Genomic DNA, 18,847 nt, shown 5'->3' on the forward strand with positions numbered 1-18,847 from the left:
AGAAGAAACACCACCTGTGGATTCTTTGCTTTCAGCTCAGTGAAACCCATGTCAGACTTTGGTCTCTACTCCTGTAATACTTAAGTGTTGCATTCATCTGCTAAAGTCGGGGTCGTTTGATATAGCAACAAATTAAAACTAAAGCCGATTTTGTTATCGGGAAATGCGGCACTGCTGTCATACATAACTAAAATTTCAGCTTTGGAATCAGACAACGGGAAGAGACTTAGAGTCTTTTGATAGAAAAGCCTAAGTGTCTTTCTAGATATGTTTAAAAATAGGAATCATCTTAGGAAAGACCCAGATCTTCATGAACAAGTTGGTGGTAGAAAGAAGGATGTTAACAGCACTACAAGACAAGGATCAGATAATCAGAGATGATCGTCACTGGGAAACCATGGGAGAGAAATGCTTACTATTCAGTAGCCAAACAGCTAGGTGGATTGCATCTCGCAGGACTTGTCAAGGGACTACTTTACTCGTTCTTAAACTATTAAGAATTTAAACTGTATTCAAACTTTCACCCACTTACTTTTATCAACCATTGATATTTTCTTGCTGGAATCAATTTATTATTATAATTTTTTCTAGTACCATTATTTCTTTCACATTTATTTGTTGGCTTCCACTGTTTAAAAATAAAATAAAAAGTATTTGTAGTACTTAGAATATGAAACATTTCACTTGTAAATTTGAGAAATAAGTAACTCACCAAAAACTTTAAGCCAAGTGATTTGTAGCAAAGAGCCCTGGTGATGTAGTGATTATGTGTTTGGATGCTAACTTCAAGGTCAGCAGTTCAAAACCACCAGCTGCTCCTCTGGAGAAAGATAAGGTTTTCTATTCCCATAAACAGTTATAGTCTAAAAAACCCACTAGGGCAGTTCTACCCTGACCTATAGGGTAAGCCACAAGTCTGAACTGACTCAATGGCAGTGTGGTAGTTACATAATTTGTTGTCAATTTGAGACTTATGAGTGAAAGGGTGGAGTTTAACTTGTTGATCAGGTCGCAGCTTGATGATCTCATTTGGAGGCCCTAAGAAGAGAAATAGCTCACTCCCTGCGAGACATTTCTGATCAGAAACCACATAAAGCTACCCTTATGCAGCCAGAGCCCTGGGAGATGGATGAGCCATGTAGACCCCTGCCAGCGCTGAGATGCTTCCACCACCACTGAATCCACAAGACTTCCCACCCACTGGCCTGTGATCTTCCTGCATTCAGAGTCATTGCATGTGTTTTGTGAGTCTGAAGAGTGTTTTATAGATTGCTATTACACATATGGGCTAACTTTGGAGTTACAGATGTTAACTGGAATGGGCTCGGATATTTTCTAATATTCAATTGCTCTTGTAGATAAAGCTCTTTCCTATACACTTATGAGTGTCTATGAATTTGTTTCTCTAGTCAACCCAGACTAACACAGGCAGTGAGGGTTTTGTTTGTTTTGCCTTTTTTTTTAACCATGTAGCTAGCTTTTAAAATTTAAGGCTATTTTAGTAAACATATTTACTTAATATTTTTGTTCTAATGCTAAATACCCCATCAACACATGCTAGATGCTATATCTACAATCATTTTGTTCTTTTTTATAACCTATGGTCAAACATACATTAAAAAGTTATTCCATGGCAGCCAGTTTTTGTATGTACAATTTAGTGATGTCAATCACGCTTACCATATTGTGCAATCATCACCACTCCTTCCACATTTTCAACACCTCTACCACAAACCCAGTACCCCCAAGGTAATAACTTCTTATTTTCCTCTTTCACCAACCCCTGATAACTACTAATAGAGTTTGATTTGTCAGTCTGCCCATTTTAGCTCTTTAAAGGAAGTGAAATTATGCAACCTTTGTCCTTTTGAGACTTTAAATGAATTACATTGACTAAAATGTTTTCAAAGTTCAGCCATGCCATAGAACCCACAGAATTTCATTTCTCTTTAGAGCTGAGTAATAATACTCCATTGCGTGCCTCGGAGTCCCTCCCACTGTGTCCTCTCAGTCTTGGAGACAGCCAGTACTTCCGCTAGGGCTGAAATCTAGATTTCAGCAATAAGGAAAATACCAAACATCTATAAGATATTTGTCCATGTTCACAACGCATTTCTGTCTTTCAAGTGGCTGGAGAATCTCCTAGAGAACAATGAGTCATGAAGACGCATTGCTGAAAACAGAGATGTCGTTTCAGAGGCATCGTTATCGGGATGTTCTGCAGACTGAAAGGAAGCCCCACAGAGGAGGAGGTACTAGAACTCTGCGTGTAGGAGTGGATGCAACCTCTAGACGCGATTTTCCAGTCAAAAGAGACAGCCTGGGTCAGGGGGAGATGGATGAATACAATGCTCTTACGGATGGAAAAAGGAATGCCTCAGTGCGCTATTGATTGTGGTGACAGATAGGAAATAAAGCCGGATGAATAATGGAACACAAGATTTGGGTGAGTGCGACAATGTAGGTAAAGGAGTTATGATAAAGAGCTCCTGGTGGCTTTCCTAAGGAGGGCCAAGATGCAAACCCTCTTACTGTCAGGAAACATGGAAGTCTCTTATCAACAACGCAGCTTCCTTCCTGAAGTGGGAGACATTTGGCTCTCCACCATGGAGTGTTCCACTTTTCTTAAAATCCTCCACTTGTATTCGCAGTATGTAACTGAACTCCTAAATGTAGCTAACAAGACCCTTGAGGACCACTCCCTCCCTTACTTGTTCCCCAACTTCCTGTTGGTCACCCATAACACACCCATTACCACAACGCTAGTGGGCCAGCACCACTGCAGCACGCCTGACCTGGCACCCCACCACGTGCTTTCCTCTCCCTAAAACAATCTTCTTCTCACATTCCTTTTGCCAGCAAGCTTCCTTTCCTTGTCCAACTTCCAGCTCCTGGGAAGCATTTCTAGACCCTGAATAGGCATTAGATGTTCCTACTATCTATGGTCTTCCGCATCTTGAACCCTATCATAACACTTTCCCCATGTGCACCAGACTTCAAATTAAGCGAGGTCTTGGGAATTAAAATTTTGGTCATTGTTGTGACCAATAGATAATTGATTGGCTTTGAATTGGAGCCTTCTAAGTACTTATCAAATGAATGATGATCCTTTTCAGTCACTTTAAGACAGTACATCTTAATTATCATTTATTTCCCTAATTCTCATTAATAAATGCTGTGACTACATTTATCTGAATGATTAGAGAGAAACCATATTCTTCTTCTTCAAGACACAGAGCAAAATAAATTAGCAAAGCAAAGCAATAATGGTGGTAGTAAGATTTAGCAGAATGGACTTAGCAGTTAAACGGTATGATCCATTTATTTCTGAAAACTTGTTTTAATAGGTAATTCCTCTGGACTATTTCTAGCTGAATGAAACTGCTACACAGTTAGAGCTAGGGACAGGGGGCTGTCCCTCCCATGCCTGCAAAGGCCCTTTAAAAGAGGTTGGGCAGAAATCAGGCAACCATTAGACACCTATGAAAACCCCCAAACTGAGCATGCTCATATTCAAGCCCCCAAGCTAGGTGGGAGGTACAGCTGGGCGGTCCAAACTAGACCCGGGCTCAGGACATCACCCAGGTGGGCTCCACCTAGCCAAGGGGGTCAACCAATACCTTCAACCACACCTTCCCCCAGCCTGGGTGGGCTAGAATAAAGGCAGGGAGCATGCTCTGCGGCTCACTCTTTCTCTTACGCTGCTCCTGGTCAGCAGCAGGTCGGAGGGTGGGGGCTCACATGTGTCTCCCCGGCGTGCCACCTCAGGGCTCACATGCACCTATTCAGGGTCTACTTGGAGCCCACAGCCCCTTGGACCTCATGCCACCGCCTCTGGGCCCACATGCTCTAAGTCTGGGCTTGAGGCCACCCAGGATCCCGTTAGTTCTGCACGCGTGGGAGCTCTTTTCCACCTGGTTGTTCGTAACTGGTTGTGAACTCCAGCTGGGCTTCCCGGGGATAGCAGGTACCCGTTTGAGACTGGAATACCTGAAACTTCTGCCCTTCATAAAAACCCACGTGGATCACAAAACGGGCTTCCGAGTGTTTCACTGCGCAAAGCCAAGAACCAGGTACTACTAACCAGGTACTACTACCCACTTGAGAAACCATACAAAATCTGTTGGCAGTTGTGTTCGTCTGGGTAGACTACAGAAACAAATTCATAGACACTTGTGTATAAGAAAGAGTTTTATATACAAGAGTAATTGAATATTAAGAAAACATCCCAGCCCAGTCCAGATCAAGTCCATAAGTCTGATACTAGCCATATGTCCGATACCAATATATAACGTCCTCTTCAGACTCACGGAACACATGCAACAGGCTAAACTCCACCCCTTCACTCTTAAGTCTCAAATTGATAACAGATTATGTAACTACCATAACAATGATTTGGGGAAGCTTAAATGTTTCCTAGAAACTTTTTCTTAAACAAAAGATCTGCTGCAGAAAGAAAAATGCTAATGTGTTTTGATTTCTGTCCTTGCCTCACAGAATAATCTCAATATAGTAATGATTTGAAACCAGAACTCACAGGAAATAAACAAAATAGACTTGGCAATCTAACCCTGAAAGGCCAGAGCCTTTAAAATCCTGGAGGACATGATTCTATCCTATTGTCCGCACAGATCTTCCTTGTGGGGCTGAAAAGTCTTCGCATCCCCTCAGATCTGTGACTTTTCCTAAGGACGAGTATGACAATTATACCTTAGACGGGGGCAGTCACCGACCTCTTTATTGGCTGTCCCAATTCACCCTACCATCACCCTGTGTCCCAAACCCTACACATTCCCCCTGAACTTTCTCAAAGACCTCAGATCCTTCCTGAGCCTTTTCCCCTCTCTTAGGCCAAGAGTGCTTAGTTTTAGTGAAGAAGGATGGAAGAGCGAGGGGTGTACAGAGGGTAACAGAAGCTATATTCTACACATTTCCCCCAACCAAGCCCGGTAGGGAAATGTACCGCCCAGGGAGTGACAGGGACAAGCTCCTATCCCACAGGGAAGCAGAGCTGGCAGGTGGACATTTCCTTGAGGGCATCTTCCCCACCTTCTCTGAGCGGGCTCTGCCTGGCCTGAGGTCATCTGTTTTAAAGTCACAGTGGAATGCAGGTTCCTCAGTGCCCCAAGAGCAATTCTTGTGTCACCCACCCCTCGCTCCTCATCCAGAGCTGCTGCACGCCTTTCTCTCACGGACAGCAGTGTGCATTTCCCACCCTGCCAGGAGGACAAGCGGGAGACACGAAATCCAGGCACAGGATCATAAAACAAGGTGCCTGAAACTTTGCCTAAATATACTTTTAATGTCTGTCAAGACAGCTTAGTGATATATGTATTTGAACTTTCTTTTACTTCTGATTTCTGAATTCTACCCTCCCTGAATAATATAAAAGAGGCTTGGCCAGGGAAGACTGCACCGCACCCTGGTGGAAAGTTCCTTTTGAACATCCCCCACTGCAGTCCGGGCATAGCTTGATGAAACAATAAAGATTTCACATCATTCTAATTGGACATTGCAGTGCTCTCCTTTTATCTGAATCTGTAATAGGAGTACATTCACTTCGCTTTTCCAAAAGTTGCTGCCTTTCCTGACTAGAATTATTAGCTTGCCCGACTTGTTTATATATTGTGAGGGAAATAAATCAATTCTTTCTTCCTTCCCCATCAGCTTCTCTCACACAAACACCCTTGTAAACTGTCAGGTATTCTATGCTGCCGGTCTCTCAGGAAATGCCTGCTTGTGGGGTCCAGGCACTCAGACAAATGGGATCCTGAGGAGACAGTGGTGCGATTAGAGGGAAAAAGGAGATAGAATAGGGAGGCACAGGGAACTAATTTCCAATATCAGGGAAAGAGCAGTCTTGGGTTTATTTACCAAGCCTTGGTTAGAGCATACACAATAGAATGAGCAATGTGTGAATCTCAGATATCCTGATCTCCCTAGGGGGACACTTCATGACAAGTCTCGAGCATTTAAGAGACAAAGGAGTAGAGAGATCCTTGAGTAGGAGAGACAAGAGAACCTGACTTCTCTTAAAAATAGGCCAGGTGCTTATAGGAGACAGCTTTATGTTAGCATTAAATGGAGGGCAATGTGGAGAAATATCTCTACACGGAGAATGTGTATTTCTGGGCTCTATCAATTGTCTCAAAGTGTGGTTTTTCTGGAAACACTAGTGCTGATTGGCCAAGCCCTGTGGTTATGAGCACTGAGATTAGCTGCAAACACGCTTTTTCAGGTCCTGCTTCCCACATTGGCTGCAGGACATGGCTAACACAATGGAATTGACAACACCCAAATCGTGTTACTATGTCCGCTCTGATTATTTGATTATATATAGTAGTCGCTGCTGGGCTTTGACTGTAAAACTCAATCTTTTCCCATTTGTAAAGGAAACGACTTTATGGAAAAACTAAATTGAAACTATATGTATCTGAATCCTCACTAAGCTTTGACCTTTTAAATGTATTGGTGAATATTGGTATGGATTCATAATATCTTATTAATAATATATTTATATTCTTACTATATTTATTGTGATGCTCAATTTGCCCTTCATTTTGCTGGCCAGGAAGGGTGGTACACCTAGGTGAGTGGTATACCTGGATTGGCCCATCTAAGCCAGGTTAATTTGATTCAGCCAATGGGGTCAACCAGTATCTTCGACCACACCTCCCAATGGGGGCCTAAAAAGGCCAGAAGTTTCCTCTCTGGTCTCTCTCCCAGCGGCTGCTACACAATGCAGCGTGGTCGCAGACTGTGTCTGGCTTGTGTTCCATTTACTGTAACACTGAAATGGCTTCTAACTTTCATAAAACTCACTTGGATCACAAACCAGGCTTCGGTGTGAATTCTTTCTCGTGCGAAGCCAAGAACCGATATGAGGTATATCTCTCCCACGAGAGAGAGAGGTTTTACAATTCCTTCCTTTTGATACGTCAGAATCATTCTTTGAACACTTTCTTGCTTTCTCACAAGTTGAGAATCTTCTTGTACTTTACTTACTTCATCTTTGTGAGCAGCTATTTCCTCCAAAGCCCAATTCCTTTGAGTGGAGAATATTAGGTAGAAGCCACATTCTGGGAAGTGGTATACAGAAAGATGCCCTGTAATGTGATGGTTTTCGTTGCTCTCTTTATGATTAAAAAAAGAGGGTAAAGTTGTGCCTTCGTTCTGAATTGGCCTACAGCACCTGATCTCTGAAAGTCACAACGTCATTTGGGGAAGGATCCCTGTAGGGGCAGTCTCTACTCAATGGCAAAACAAACATACAACAAAACCTAACCACAAATTCACTGCTGGCCAGTCAATTTCAACTCACAGCGACCATTTCAGACCGAGCACGTAGACTGACCCATCGTTTCCAAGGCTGTAAATCCTTAGCGAGGAAAGACCTCTACCTCTGTCTCGTCCATAGCAGCTAGAAGGTTCAAGCATCCAGTCTTTCTGTTAGTAGCACAGAGCTTACCCAGGGCTCCTCTCCCTGAAAACTGTAGCCTAGAAAACCACCCTGTCCTATCGGATCGCAACAAGTCAGAATCAGAGAGGGAAGATACCAAAAGTACCTTTAAGAAACGACCCAAGGGCACCAACATCTTTTATATGCCTATTACAGAGTGCTGAATTTTATTAAACCTTATTGATGATGTAAGAAAACCATTAAGTAGATTGTGGGTATAGGATGCAAGTTAGGCCAAAGACAATTTGGTTATTGCCCACAATGTCTGCCACATTGTAGGCTTGCAACACTTGTTTTGTAACTAATAACCAGTAGATTATTCCCATTACTTTTCTTTGATATATAGTAAATCTATATAGTCTATAGTGAGTGCAATTACATTTGTTCCTTATCTGACTTTTGGGAGTCTTAGTGTTAATAAATTGAAGCTGAGTTTTATGCTGCTATGTGTAAAATTAGCCCTCGGAGAACAGGAAGTGGGATCGCATTACCAGCAAGAGCTAGGAGTGTAGCACTTCCTCTTTACCTGGGTTGGCTAGAGAAACAAATTCAGAGACACTCCTATGTGCATAAGAATGAGCTTTTTTATCACAGAGTAATTGTATATTAACATCCCAGTCCAGTCCAGGTCAAGTCCATATGACCGATATTAGCTTATATGTCTGATACCAGCCTATAAATTCCTTTACAGACTTATACAACACATGCAATGATGCCGAATGCAAGAACATCACAGGTTGGTGGGTGGGAAGTCTTGCAGATCCAGTGGTGGTGGAAGCATTATAGCACTGGTGTGGGTCTCCATGTGGCTCTGTCAACAGGAAGGAGAAGCAGAAAGAGCGTGTGTCCCTCTCCAGGGAGGAAGAGAGGAAGACCCAGAATCCTCATGAGGTCACACCCACAATGAGGCATCACCAGACTGTGACCTGACAGGTTAGACTCCACCCCTTCATTCTTTTTTAAAAAAAAATCATTTTATTGGGGGCTCATACCACTCTTCCCTTGTGTCAAGCACATTTGTACATATGTTGCCATCATCGTTCTCACATTTGCTTTCTACTTGTGCCCCTGGCATCTGCTCATTTTTTTGTCCTCCTTCCCCCATGAACCCTTGATTATCTATAAATTATTTTTGTCATATCTTACACCATCTGATGTCTCCCTTCACTCACTTCTCCGCTGTCTGTCCCCCAGGGAGGAGGCTATATGTAGATCCTCACCTTTCCTGCGCCCTCCTACACCCCTTCATTCTTATTTATCACGCTGACATGAAAATATGTCACGTCTACCACACCCGCGATCCCTGCAAGATGAACTTCCTGGATCCAGATAATAGCTATACCATCAGTAGAGCAACGGCAGCAGAATCAGAGCATGAAAGAGAGCTTTGGACTTTCCAACTCATGGAGCAACTCCAGTGCTTTTGGAGCAGGCTGGCTGGTGGTGTGGGCTGCCTCTGGGCACTTGATTGGGGAAGCTGAATTTGCTGACTCAGAAGTAGGCTGCTGAGTGCCTTGAGGCTGAGTGGAGTGGGGCACCTCAGGGCACTGAATTCAGGGAGCTGGGCTTTCTGACTCAGCCTTGAGTTGTAGGGTTAAGCAGAATGGCATGCTCCTTTGGGCATTTATTGCAAACCTGAACAAGTTTGTAACAAGTCCTGGTAAACAACTACCCTGAGCATTTCTTAGACTTAACTTTCTTAATAAACCCTTTAGTCGTGCATTTTGTCTATGTAGCTATTGTAATGGATATGTTAAGTTTGAGAGATTAACAAAAAGAACACCAATCCAGACAAGATAACAGGCATCTAATATTTGAACTTGGATGAGTTCTGCAGATACAGGTTTCATGCTCACATTTCCTCAAACTGTGGAACTAACTCAGTTTTTTAACCAGAGACTCAAGACTAGGAGGAAGATGATCAGAAATAGAAGAAAAAAGTATCTATCACATTTGTATCATTCATGGGTTGGTTGTGCTATCTGATGATGGCTAGCATGAAAGTCCACTTAACTAACGTCACTTTTATGCAGCTATCAAGAACCTCTACTTTAGTTGGCATTCTCTGTGCACCAATGCTGACCTGGAGTAAGCGCGTGTTTCTACACCATCACAGGAATCTGGCGTGACTGGTGAATTCCTTAGGCTACAGGAAGGCAGTCTGGACGTCTCTCTTCCTGTAATTCTTCAGTATCGCCATGTTCGCCATGTTTGCTTTAGGGGCTAGTGGCCATGCTACTTGCTATGGCTAACATTTGTTGTTGAAGAGGAAAGGTAGTCAGTCCCCCCCATCCCCTTTTCCACATCTTAATTTTGCATGAGTAATTTGTGAATTATTCATCCCTTCTCTCAAAACATAAACAAATTAAATTTCTGATAGCTTACTTTGCAGCACTGATAAAAGATTTTCTTATTGCTTTTTTAAAATGGAGATTTGAAAGGGAAAGGAGTTAAAATGTGCAGAATTCAGAATATCACCTGAATTGAGTGTCCAGTTTGCTTCAAAATGAAGATCAGATATGCAAAGGATTATTCAATAAGGACCTTTTAATTCAGGTGTGTGGTTACTGAAGCTGACATTCTCTGAAGGCACATATATGTACGCTCAATGTCCCCGAAACCCGGGTAATCTGGCACATACAAGATGACCTTTCTACATGCAAAGAATTACTTCAAAACATACAACAACATCTAGATTTCAAGCAAGCGAGTATTCAAAAGGCGTGATTCTCTGGGAACAACAATGTTTTTATTTGTTTTAGGTAGTTGATTTTATAGTTCATATGAAAAGCTTATAGTAGCCAAATTAACTTGTAGAAGTTGACCATATCATGATTCACTGAGGATTTGAAAACATAATGGTAAATGAAATGAAAACTTAATTTTTAACCTTCTTGATTATACAGCATTTTCAAATATTACTATATGAGATAAATTTTAATTATACTTAAACAATAAATTTGTATAATAAAACTATTTAAGTGATAATTTTTAAACATTGCTATGAAAGTGAAAAATAAATCAGCATTTGTAATTAAAAGTAGTTTTTTAATCACACATCTAAGATTCAAAGAAAATGTATAAAGGCATTTATAAACCAGTAATACAGAAAATAAGCTCTATCACTTGAAGCATTGAAAACATATACTTGAAGCTTAGGGCATTCATGCATTACATATAATTCATACATCACATAAAATTTTAATGCCGAAAAAAAGAACTGATTTGTCCATTTGGATAGTCCCAAGAAATGTGTCGACTTGAAATTTTTTGAGGGAGTTCTCATTAATCCACTACCAAACTCCTGCTCTCTGTTCCTGGCCTCCACTCTTTTCAAAAAACATGAAATCCTAAATAAAAACAAAAATATAGGAATGAGTTTTACGCAGCAATTTACAAAACTCAGATAAGGCCTCGGATGCAGAAATATCCATGTATTTGATGAAACACAGTAACATTACTTGTCAAGTAGGAAAAATTAAATGTACTAATTCAATGTGAGGAAATTTACAATAGCTAGATAAGTTGTGGCTCTACCTGTCCATCTTCTTTGCTTGCCTATTTTACATGTAGTGACACAGTGGCAGCAACAAAGGGCTCAACCTATCAACAACCAGAAAGAACAGCGGACTAGGCATTACACACAGGGTGCTATGGTGCTTGCATTAGCTGGCTGACACGCAAGGCAGCATCTCAGGAGGGCAGTCCTACGAGTCTGTGCCTTTAGTGACACTCACGTGAAGTACATGAATTCTCTGATAATTTCACTTTCTTCAAAAAATCCTTGGCATCACCTTTTACTTTCGGTCCTTCCCATCTGCCGGTGGCCAGGAGCTTGAGCTGGTGTGGTGGCGCTGGACTCCCCACACCAGGTTCTCAGTTTCTAAAAGGAAACATCTACCACCTGGCCTTTCTGCAACGACTGAACTGTCTTTCATCTACAAGGACGCCAGGTACTCCTAACAACAGATTATTAAAGGGGCGACTCAGATGGGGACTGGTAAGATCAGGGAGACCCACGGAATGCTAAGTATCACGTAAACTCATGAGGCACTCGGTCTATGTGGTCAGGTCACAATCATGGCACTAAGCTCCACGGCCTCCAGCGTGAGAAAAGACATCAGTGCACCTCGAGGAGGAGTGGACGCTGTTTGGAACAAGGAAGCTCTGCACTGGCACTGCCCCAGCCCCACATTCAAACGGCCACCATAAGCTTAGCGCTTTCCTGGGAGTTGTGCGTCATTTCAGCTCATCGTTCAAACCCGAGGGAGTAGCGAGAGCAGGGCAGACAGGTAAGGAAAGCCTGGAGTCCCTGAGCTGATGGCTGACAGATTGAGGGGGTAGGGAGGCCTTTAAGTATGTAGCTAGAAATCCTGAATAGGGTAGTGATGTATCAATGCATTGATTTTGATTACAAACAGTAATAAGACCAGAGCCTCCCTTATCACAGCCGTGTGGGGGAAAAGCGGTTTACTCCTTAGGCAAATGGGACAGGATCACCCTTTCCACAGCTCAGGGCCCGTGGGAGAAAGCTGATGGCTGAGCCGTGGGAGCCGATGAAGCAATGGCTGGCTGTCTCTCCACCTGAGATAAACAGATGCTTGCCTCCTGTTCCCAGATGAAAGCTGTGGAAGGCAGCAGTCTGCACACGAATCAATTACTGCATGTTCCCAGCCCCGTGCTCCCCTCGCATCTCTGAATCACTTGGCTGATGTGTTCATGCTTCTTTGTAAACCTTCAAATTACGACTGTCTCCTTGTGGGTAACCCTGACACGGGTTGCAGCCTGGGTGCAGGGAGTGTGTTTAAGCCCCTAATGAAATCCAGAGCCCCGGAGTGTCATTACTTCAGGCACCCCGCACCCTAGCTTTGGCGATCCCTTTGTATTTAAGTTTTCTCCTGCAGATCGTACCCTCTCGAAACTCATATGCAATGTCAGATAAGAGCCCCGCTCCCCAGTATCTTATACGCCAGGCCCTTCTCTGGCCAAGAGGAGCTTCGCAGACTCTGCAGATAGAAGCTAGTTGCTTGTACATCTAGGGTATCAGCATCAAATAGAATTTTGAAGTAAAACTTAAAGGGGATCTCTTTGAGAAGGCTTTCAGAATCCTTTCAGCCCACTGACAAGACAGCTGGTACCAAGATGGAGGAGAATGTACTTACGATGAGGAAACAGGCGCCCAGCATCACAGCTTTCATTTTCACGTCCAGGTCCAATGGGAACTGGATCCCAAAGTTGTCTGCATCTGTAAACGCCTCTCTCACAAACCCGGTCCATTGTTTGGACAGTTTGCCGACCACACTCTCTTCATCAAGGGATTTAATCTAATTTGGGATATGTGAAACACAGCCTTAAATAATTCTAGAAAACAACTCACAGGCTAATTCCAAGCTGTAGTCAAGTGAAACAAATATTGTACCAAGAGTACGTGCCACATGGAACTGGCACGTATTCTTCCTCTCATGATACATACATTCAGTTTTCACTGCCACTGAGTCAGTGCAGACTCACAGCGTCCCTTTGGGACAGGGTACAACTGCCACTGTGAGTTTACGAGACAGGAACTGTTTATGGGGTAGGAAATCCCGCCTTTCTTCTGCAGAGCAGGTGGTAGTTTCGAACTCTGGACCTTGTGGGTTCCAGCCCAGGATGTATAACCACTACACCACCTGGGCTCCTCTGAGATATACATAGGTTCCTGTGAGATATATGTGTATATATGTGTGTGTGTGTGTGTGTGTGTGTGTGTGTGTGTGTGTGTGTGAAAATGCCTTGATCGCTATGGAGAATTTATATGCAAGCAGTTTTTCTAAAGTACTTAACATAGGATTTATATTAAGGCAGTGGTGAATCATTAGGACCGATAGTAGAAAAGGATGGAACATAAAATGCTTCTTTGGTGAAATTTCGAGACAGCGTGTGACTCTGTGTGACTTGAAGGAGCACACAGTGTTTGGTGAGTGAGCAGAGTGTTTCAACAGGACAGGTCAAGACCCTGGTCAGAGGTCACCGGATAACCACTGCCTTTCATTCAGTAGGGGAAGAGTGAAATATTTCACTCAGTGGAGGGTGGGGAGGCAGAGCCTCCACAAGAAGGCTGGCAGTTTAGAGGGAAAGGCGACAACACTAAAATAAAAAGAAAGGAAAGGGAGTATTAAAGAGCTCAAAGAAAACTTTGGTTTCTAGTTTTGTACAGGAAAGGCCAGGGTCACGATAACTGACTGTGCCCAGGACTAATGTACCCAGCTATGGGGGCAACCGTAGAAGCTTCGAGAAACACTCACCAAGCTACGTACAAGTGGTGTTGTGTCAACCCAGGGGAAGGTGTTCCTTCTGAATGTACACAAAGCACCATATGGACGTGACACCCTGCTTTCTGTTGGGATATGCTATATAAACAGAGGGAAACCAAAAGCAGCCAACTCATTGTACTTGGGTGCAGGCAGAGGGATGGCAGAAATCAATTGATATGAAACTGTATTCTACCATGGGTTACTGTTCGTTAAATATCCCCGACTCTTGATCTTCTACTTGGCTCTGTGACTTGCTACATGATGTCACAAGAACCGAGATCTTAAATGTGGCTGGCCACCTCGTTTGATGGCCATTGGAAAACCATGATCGAGGCAGCTTCGGCTGTGAGAGCCCCAGAGCAGACCTGAACCCACCCTGTGGCTACATCAAAGCCACCGAGCTGAGCTGATGAACCATGAGTATGCTTTTGGCTTAAGCTGCAGAGTCTGCCTGGTGGTTTATTAGGAAGAGTTATTGTGCAAACCAGACTAATTCAAATCCCCTCTTGTATATGGCGGTGTCTTATCTGCTAACAACTGCCATCAAAACATTTCAGAAGGCCTTGTAGGGCAAAGGTGAAGTGTGCAGTGGCTGATGATGTTGGTGATCTGAGATAAGAACCCATTCCATGACTTGCGCTTACTTGACTGCATGTCCAGTTTCTCTCTCTCTTTTTTCCCCATTTAACAAACTCTCCAGTGACATTTATCAAGGCAGTAACAGCCTCTGACCAAAGTTAAGTAAAAAGGCATATTATCTCCTTTTGACGTCTGAGCACATAGATATTACCTCCTGTATCTGTCACATCCTATGGAATGATACTCTTCTTACATCTGGAAAGCATATTTTATCACATTAGCAGGTAATATGACGTGATCACATCTGTTACCTCAAAGTCAACATCTCCACAGCAGCTGCATACAACACACGGGCCAGCGATTTTGAGTACATCTTCCCGCTTCTCATTCTGAATGGTGAATTTTGGCAGGCAGGGGTGCCAGGTCTGAATAACATAACCTACTGGAACGCCGGGGGGTGCTTGGATTTCTATCTGCAAAAGTGGGGAAAGCCCTTGGAACAGTACTCAGCAACAGTAATACTAACAGGTCTAGCCGCTCCCATTTATTGAATATTTTCTTAAGCCGAAGGTACTAGTCTAAGAACCACATGCACATTAATGCATCTACTGAAAAACATGATTTTACTGGGTCTGCATAACCTTGGAAGTACCTTAGTTTCCCCATCTGTATGGAAAGATTGCACAGGGCCCTTTCAATGAGCCAATTGTAGAATGTATTCTTTACATGGTGGGGAGCCATGTATGTAGAAAATGTGTCCCTATCAAATTCCTGAGTATTTCCCCTGATATTCCTATAAAAGGAATGGGAAAACAAAGGGATTTACAATGAATGACTTCAGCTATCCCCCAAAATGAGTGCAGCCATAGACATCAAGTAATCCGTGTGTTTGCATCTCGGTTGCATGTTTTCATAGTGTGACCAGGTAGGGCTGGTCTGGAGTCCATGAGGTGGGAGAGGCAAAGGCTCCACTTTCCTCACAGTGCACTCACTCACTGGCTTCTCCTCTACGTTTCTATGCACGGGCTGTCAAACAGGGTATACCAGAAAGGTAAAGGTGTCCCACCTATAAGTTTTACTATTACAAAAGGGGGTTCAAATATACACATTTCTTTCTTTTTAATGGGGAAATGAAAAACACAGGAGTTGACAGCTTTCAGAGGGGTCTCTCCAGGGCCATTCTTTAGTAGGTTGCCAGGGAAACAAAGTGACAGGCTGAATGTGCTCTTCTCAATCGGTGGTTGCACTCCTTGGAGCTGACCAGGCCTCTAACGGGCGCTTCTGGTGAGGAAACTAAGACCCTCTGCTCTCTTAGCTTTCCCTGGGTATCAATCAAGACTGATCCCGAATGGAAGTTCAGCCCTGTAATAAACACAGCTTGGAGGCCAAGGGAAATAGCTTACTGTTTTCACCTGCTTTCTTTCCCTTAAAATTCATTCGAAAGTCTAAACCAAGAACTCATGGGTCATTTTCCCTTTAAATCTCACTTGATTATAAAGGTTCAAAGAGCTGCTGTATAGGCTATGTGGCAATCCTCACCAACCTCCTGAAGGCAGCAAGGGCAACAGCAGGAGCTGCAGCGCAGTGGCCTCTCCAGCATCATGATTTCTCGGCCCATATTATCAAGAATCTTCATGGTAAAAGGTCGATCAGACCCACAGCAATTTCGGGTACAGCAGTCAGTATCTTCTACTGCGAAGTAAACCCTCTGACCAAGGCTGTTCTTAATTTCATATTTGTTATTGGTTTCAAAACCTGTTAGGACTGAAAAAAAAGGAAACGATAATCAGCATTATTTAAAAAATACTGAACTGTCCTAAGATACTATAATACCAAGATGTACAATTTTTAACTTTCAGGTTTCAGATGTCTATTATTCCGTGAAAACCCCAACATGACACAGCAACATGATCTTGTGCATTTAGGGAGACAGAGACCCTTGTTCAGTGAGAAATTGTGCAGCTCACTTCTGGAAGACCTTCATTCTGAGAAGCTTTATGGAAAAACACTTCATTCAGAAGTCAGGGTCTCCTCTCTTCAGTTTGCTGCAACTCAAATTCACTGCGAAGAGCTTATCCTGTTCATGGGGACCCGGTTTATTCCATGGTTCTGGGTAGTTTTTTCTGTCCCAACTGACATCTGGATTAAATAACACCAGAAGCGTGGCATGGGGTGCTGCTTCAGCACCTCCAGCTCCACAGAGAACAGAGAGAGGTGTCACCCTCGGTGCTTCTTGGCGTGACCGAGGATCAGGCGCAGCATGTTTTTGGCTATGGCCACTGGTGCGGAAGGAGAGAGCCAATATGGCAGGCTCAGGAGCTAGGGCTCTCTGCCAATGCACAACTTTTCAATGATAGTGAGCAGAGCAAAAGAAGAGAGGAGAGGTAATGTCCACAGAGAGAAACAAGGCAAAAGAAAAGAACTGGTATTAAACTAGCGAAATTACAAGTTTCATTCCATAAAGTTGTGTCAGAAGGGTGACTTTGCTGCTGAGGGCTGATGCACCGCTGTGGATGGGCGTGGTGATTAGGATGGGTTCACTGGAAACACAAAACCAGCTCAGACAATGAAACAACATCTGGGACAGCAGCTGCAACTGGAGGCACCAACTGGCTAAGTTTACAATGATCTGTCACTCTCTAAGATGCACAAGCCAAATAGGAGAGAAGGTGGGAATCACCCCCCTGGAGTCTTCAAACCCTTCAGGTGACACTAACCTCTGCACCCCCCAGACACATGGTATTGCTCCTGGTTTCCTACTTTCCTAGATAAACCCAGTTGTAATGGCTTTCACTTGGTTCTTCTTGCCACAACATACTTTATTTCGTATGTCAGTGATCTAATGTGAGGGTTCTGCTAGTTAGTGAGTATGCCTATTCCAATTTTGCACTCTGGTACTGGGTAGAGAGCTACCCAGTGGGGTTTGTGGCCCCACTAGACCCACTGCCAAGAAGGAACTGAACCATGACTATTAATAACTTGACCTCCATCTGCCTGCAAGTCCTCCCTAATGACCCACCCCACAGTCCTGACTGGTGAGTGCCTTTAAATCATTCTGGGTCTCCTGGAATTAGTGCCCATTGAGTATCAGTGACTAGGAATAACTAAACATCAGATTATTTCCTTTTCTCCACATGAACAGCCATGTTTTAAAGAATATATTTGGGGAAGGCTGAGAGAAAGACCAACAGTGCCAATTTTTAGTAGTGTGATGAGACCCTTCCTCAAGGGGCCTTTCATTGAATGGGTTGTGGGCCTGTAAACTGGCTCATGTATGGGAACTGATTGAAGGGCTGGATTCTCTATTCTGGAAATTTAGTTTAAATTGACATTTGCTGACTTAGAATTCTTCCACATGGATAGATTAAGGAAGTGGGGAATAGGTATCCCATCTGTCACCCTCCCAGGAATGCCATGTCTACCCAGCCAGCACTATAAATCCATACAGGCCTGACTATTGTGCTCACTGTTTAGTCTCTGCTGTGCACTACAATAGCCACACCCAACATGCCTCTGGGGCACTTGGCCCCTACCACTGAGGGGTCCAAGTAGCCCCACTGCGGGTGGGTGTCTAAATTCAAATCCCATGGTCAGGTCCCAATCACAGCACTTTTCAAGAATGCTGAGCTCCCTTCGCAGATTTGTTCCTGTTGTGGAAAAAACATAAATGCTCAGTGGCTTTGCAGGTGTTACGTAATCTGCCCTGAGGGGGTTTCTTTGGAGGTATGACCAATTCAGGAAAAATGTTCTCTCTTGATCTTGCATTCCATGCTCCATTTGCCTCACTATCCTCTCAGTCAGTTCCTGGATACGAATGCAGTTTTAGCACATGAACAGATAAGCAGCCTGTCATGTGACCTGCAGACTTTGGCTTCATCAGCCCTTGCTACCATGGGAGTTCAGAGAAACCTCCAGTCTGTTCTAACTTCGGGATTTGGAACTTGCCAAAATTGTGAAGGCACTTTCTTGAAATAAATCTCCATTTTTATATATGCTTCATGTGTGTGCTCCTACAGAGAAGGCAGTAAAGACACCGTTGTTGTGATAGTGACTCTATACGTGAATGAATGTGCTATTCCCACAGGACTGTTATTGTTTGAGCCCATTGTTGCAGCCACTGTGTCAGTACATCGCACTGAGCAACTTCCTTGTTTTTTGCTAACCCTCTGCTTTATGAAGCAAGATGTCTCCCCGCCCCCCCCCCCCCCCAGGGATTGTACTCTCCCAAGGGCATATCCAAAGCATGGATGGAGTCTTGCCGTCCTAGCTTCAAGAGGACTGTACTTCTTCCAAGACAGACTTGTTGTTCTGGCAGTACATTCAATGTCTCTATTCTTCTGTGGCCCTACTTATTCACTGTGCAACTTCCACACGAGGTGACTGGAAACAACATGGCTTAGATCAAGCACACCTTAGTCTTCAAAATGACATCCTTGATCTTCAGTACTCTGAATAGGTCTTGTGTAGCACATTTACCCACAATACAATACATTACTTGATTTTTTTTTACTGCTAC

At 43.5% G+C, this 18,847-nt stretch overlaps 1 protein-coding gene across 3 annotated transcripts in view; it reads right to left on the reverse strand.

The window, feature by feature from the left end:
- Positions 1-9,988: 9,988 nt before the first annotated feature.
- Positions 9,989-18,847, reverse strand: part of LOC142454710 (phospholipid scramblase 1) — a 29,081-nt gene continuing 20,222 nt past the window's right edge. For all 3 annotated transcript variants that reach the window (XM_075555900.1, XM_075555901.1, XM_075555902.1), the window contains 4 exons: positions 15,875-16,095; positions 14,643-14,804; positions 12,622-12,783; positions 9,989-10,809 (listed from right to left, as the gene is read on the reverse strand). In XM_075555900.1, the coding sequence (XP_075412015.1) occupies positions 10,753-10,809; positions 12,622-12,783; positions 14,643-14,804; positions 15,875-16,095 (602 nt within the window). In that variant the 3' untranslated portion in view covers positions 9,989-10,752. The remainder of the gene's footprint in view (positions 10,810-12,621; positions 12,784-14,642; positions 14,805-15,874; positions 16,096-18,847) is intronic.

This window comes from Tenrec ecaudatus, chromosome 8, assembly GCF_050624435.1.
Source record: "Tenrec ecaudatus isolate mTenEca1 chromosome 8, mTenEca1.hap1, whole genome shotgun sequence".
NCBI lineage: Eukaryota > Metazoa > Chordata > Mammalia > Afrosoricida > Tenrecidae > Tenrec > Tenrec ecaudatus.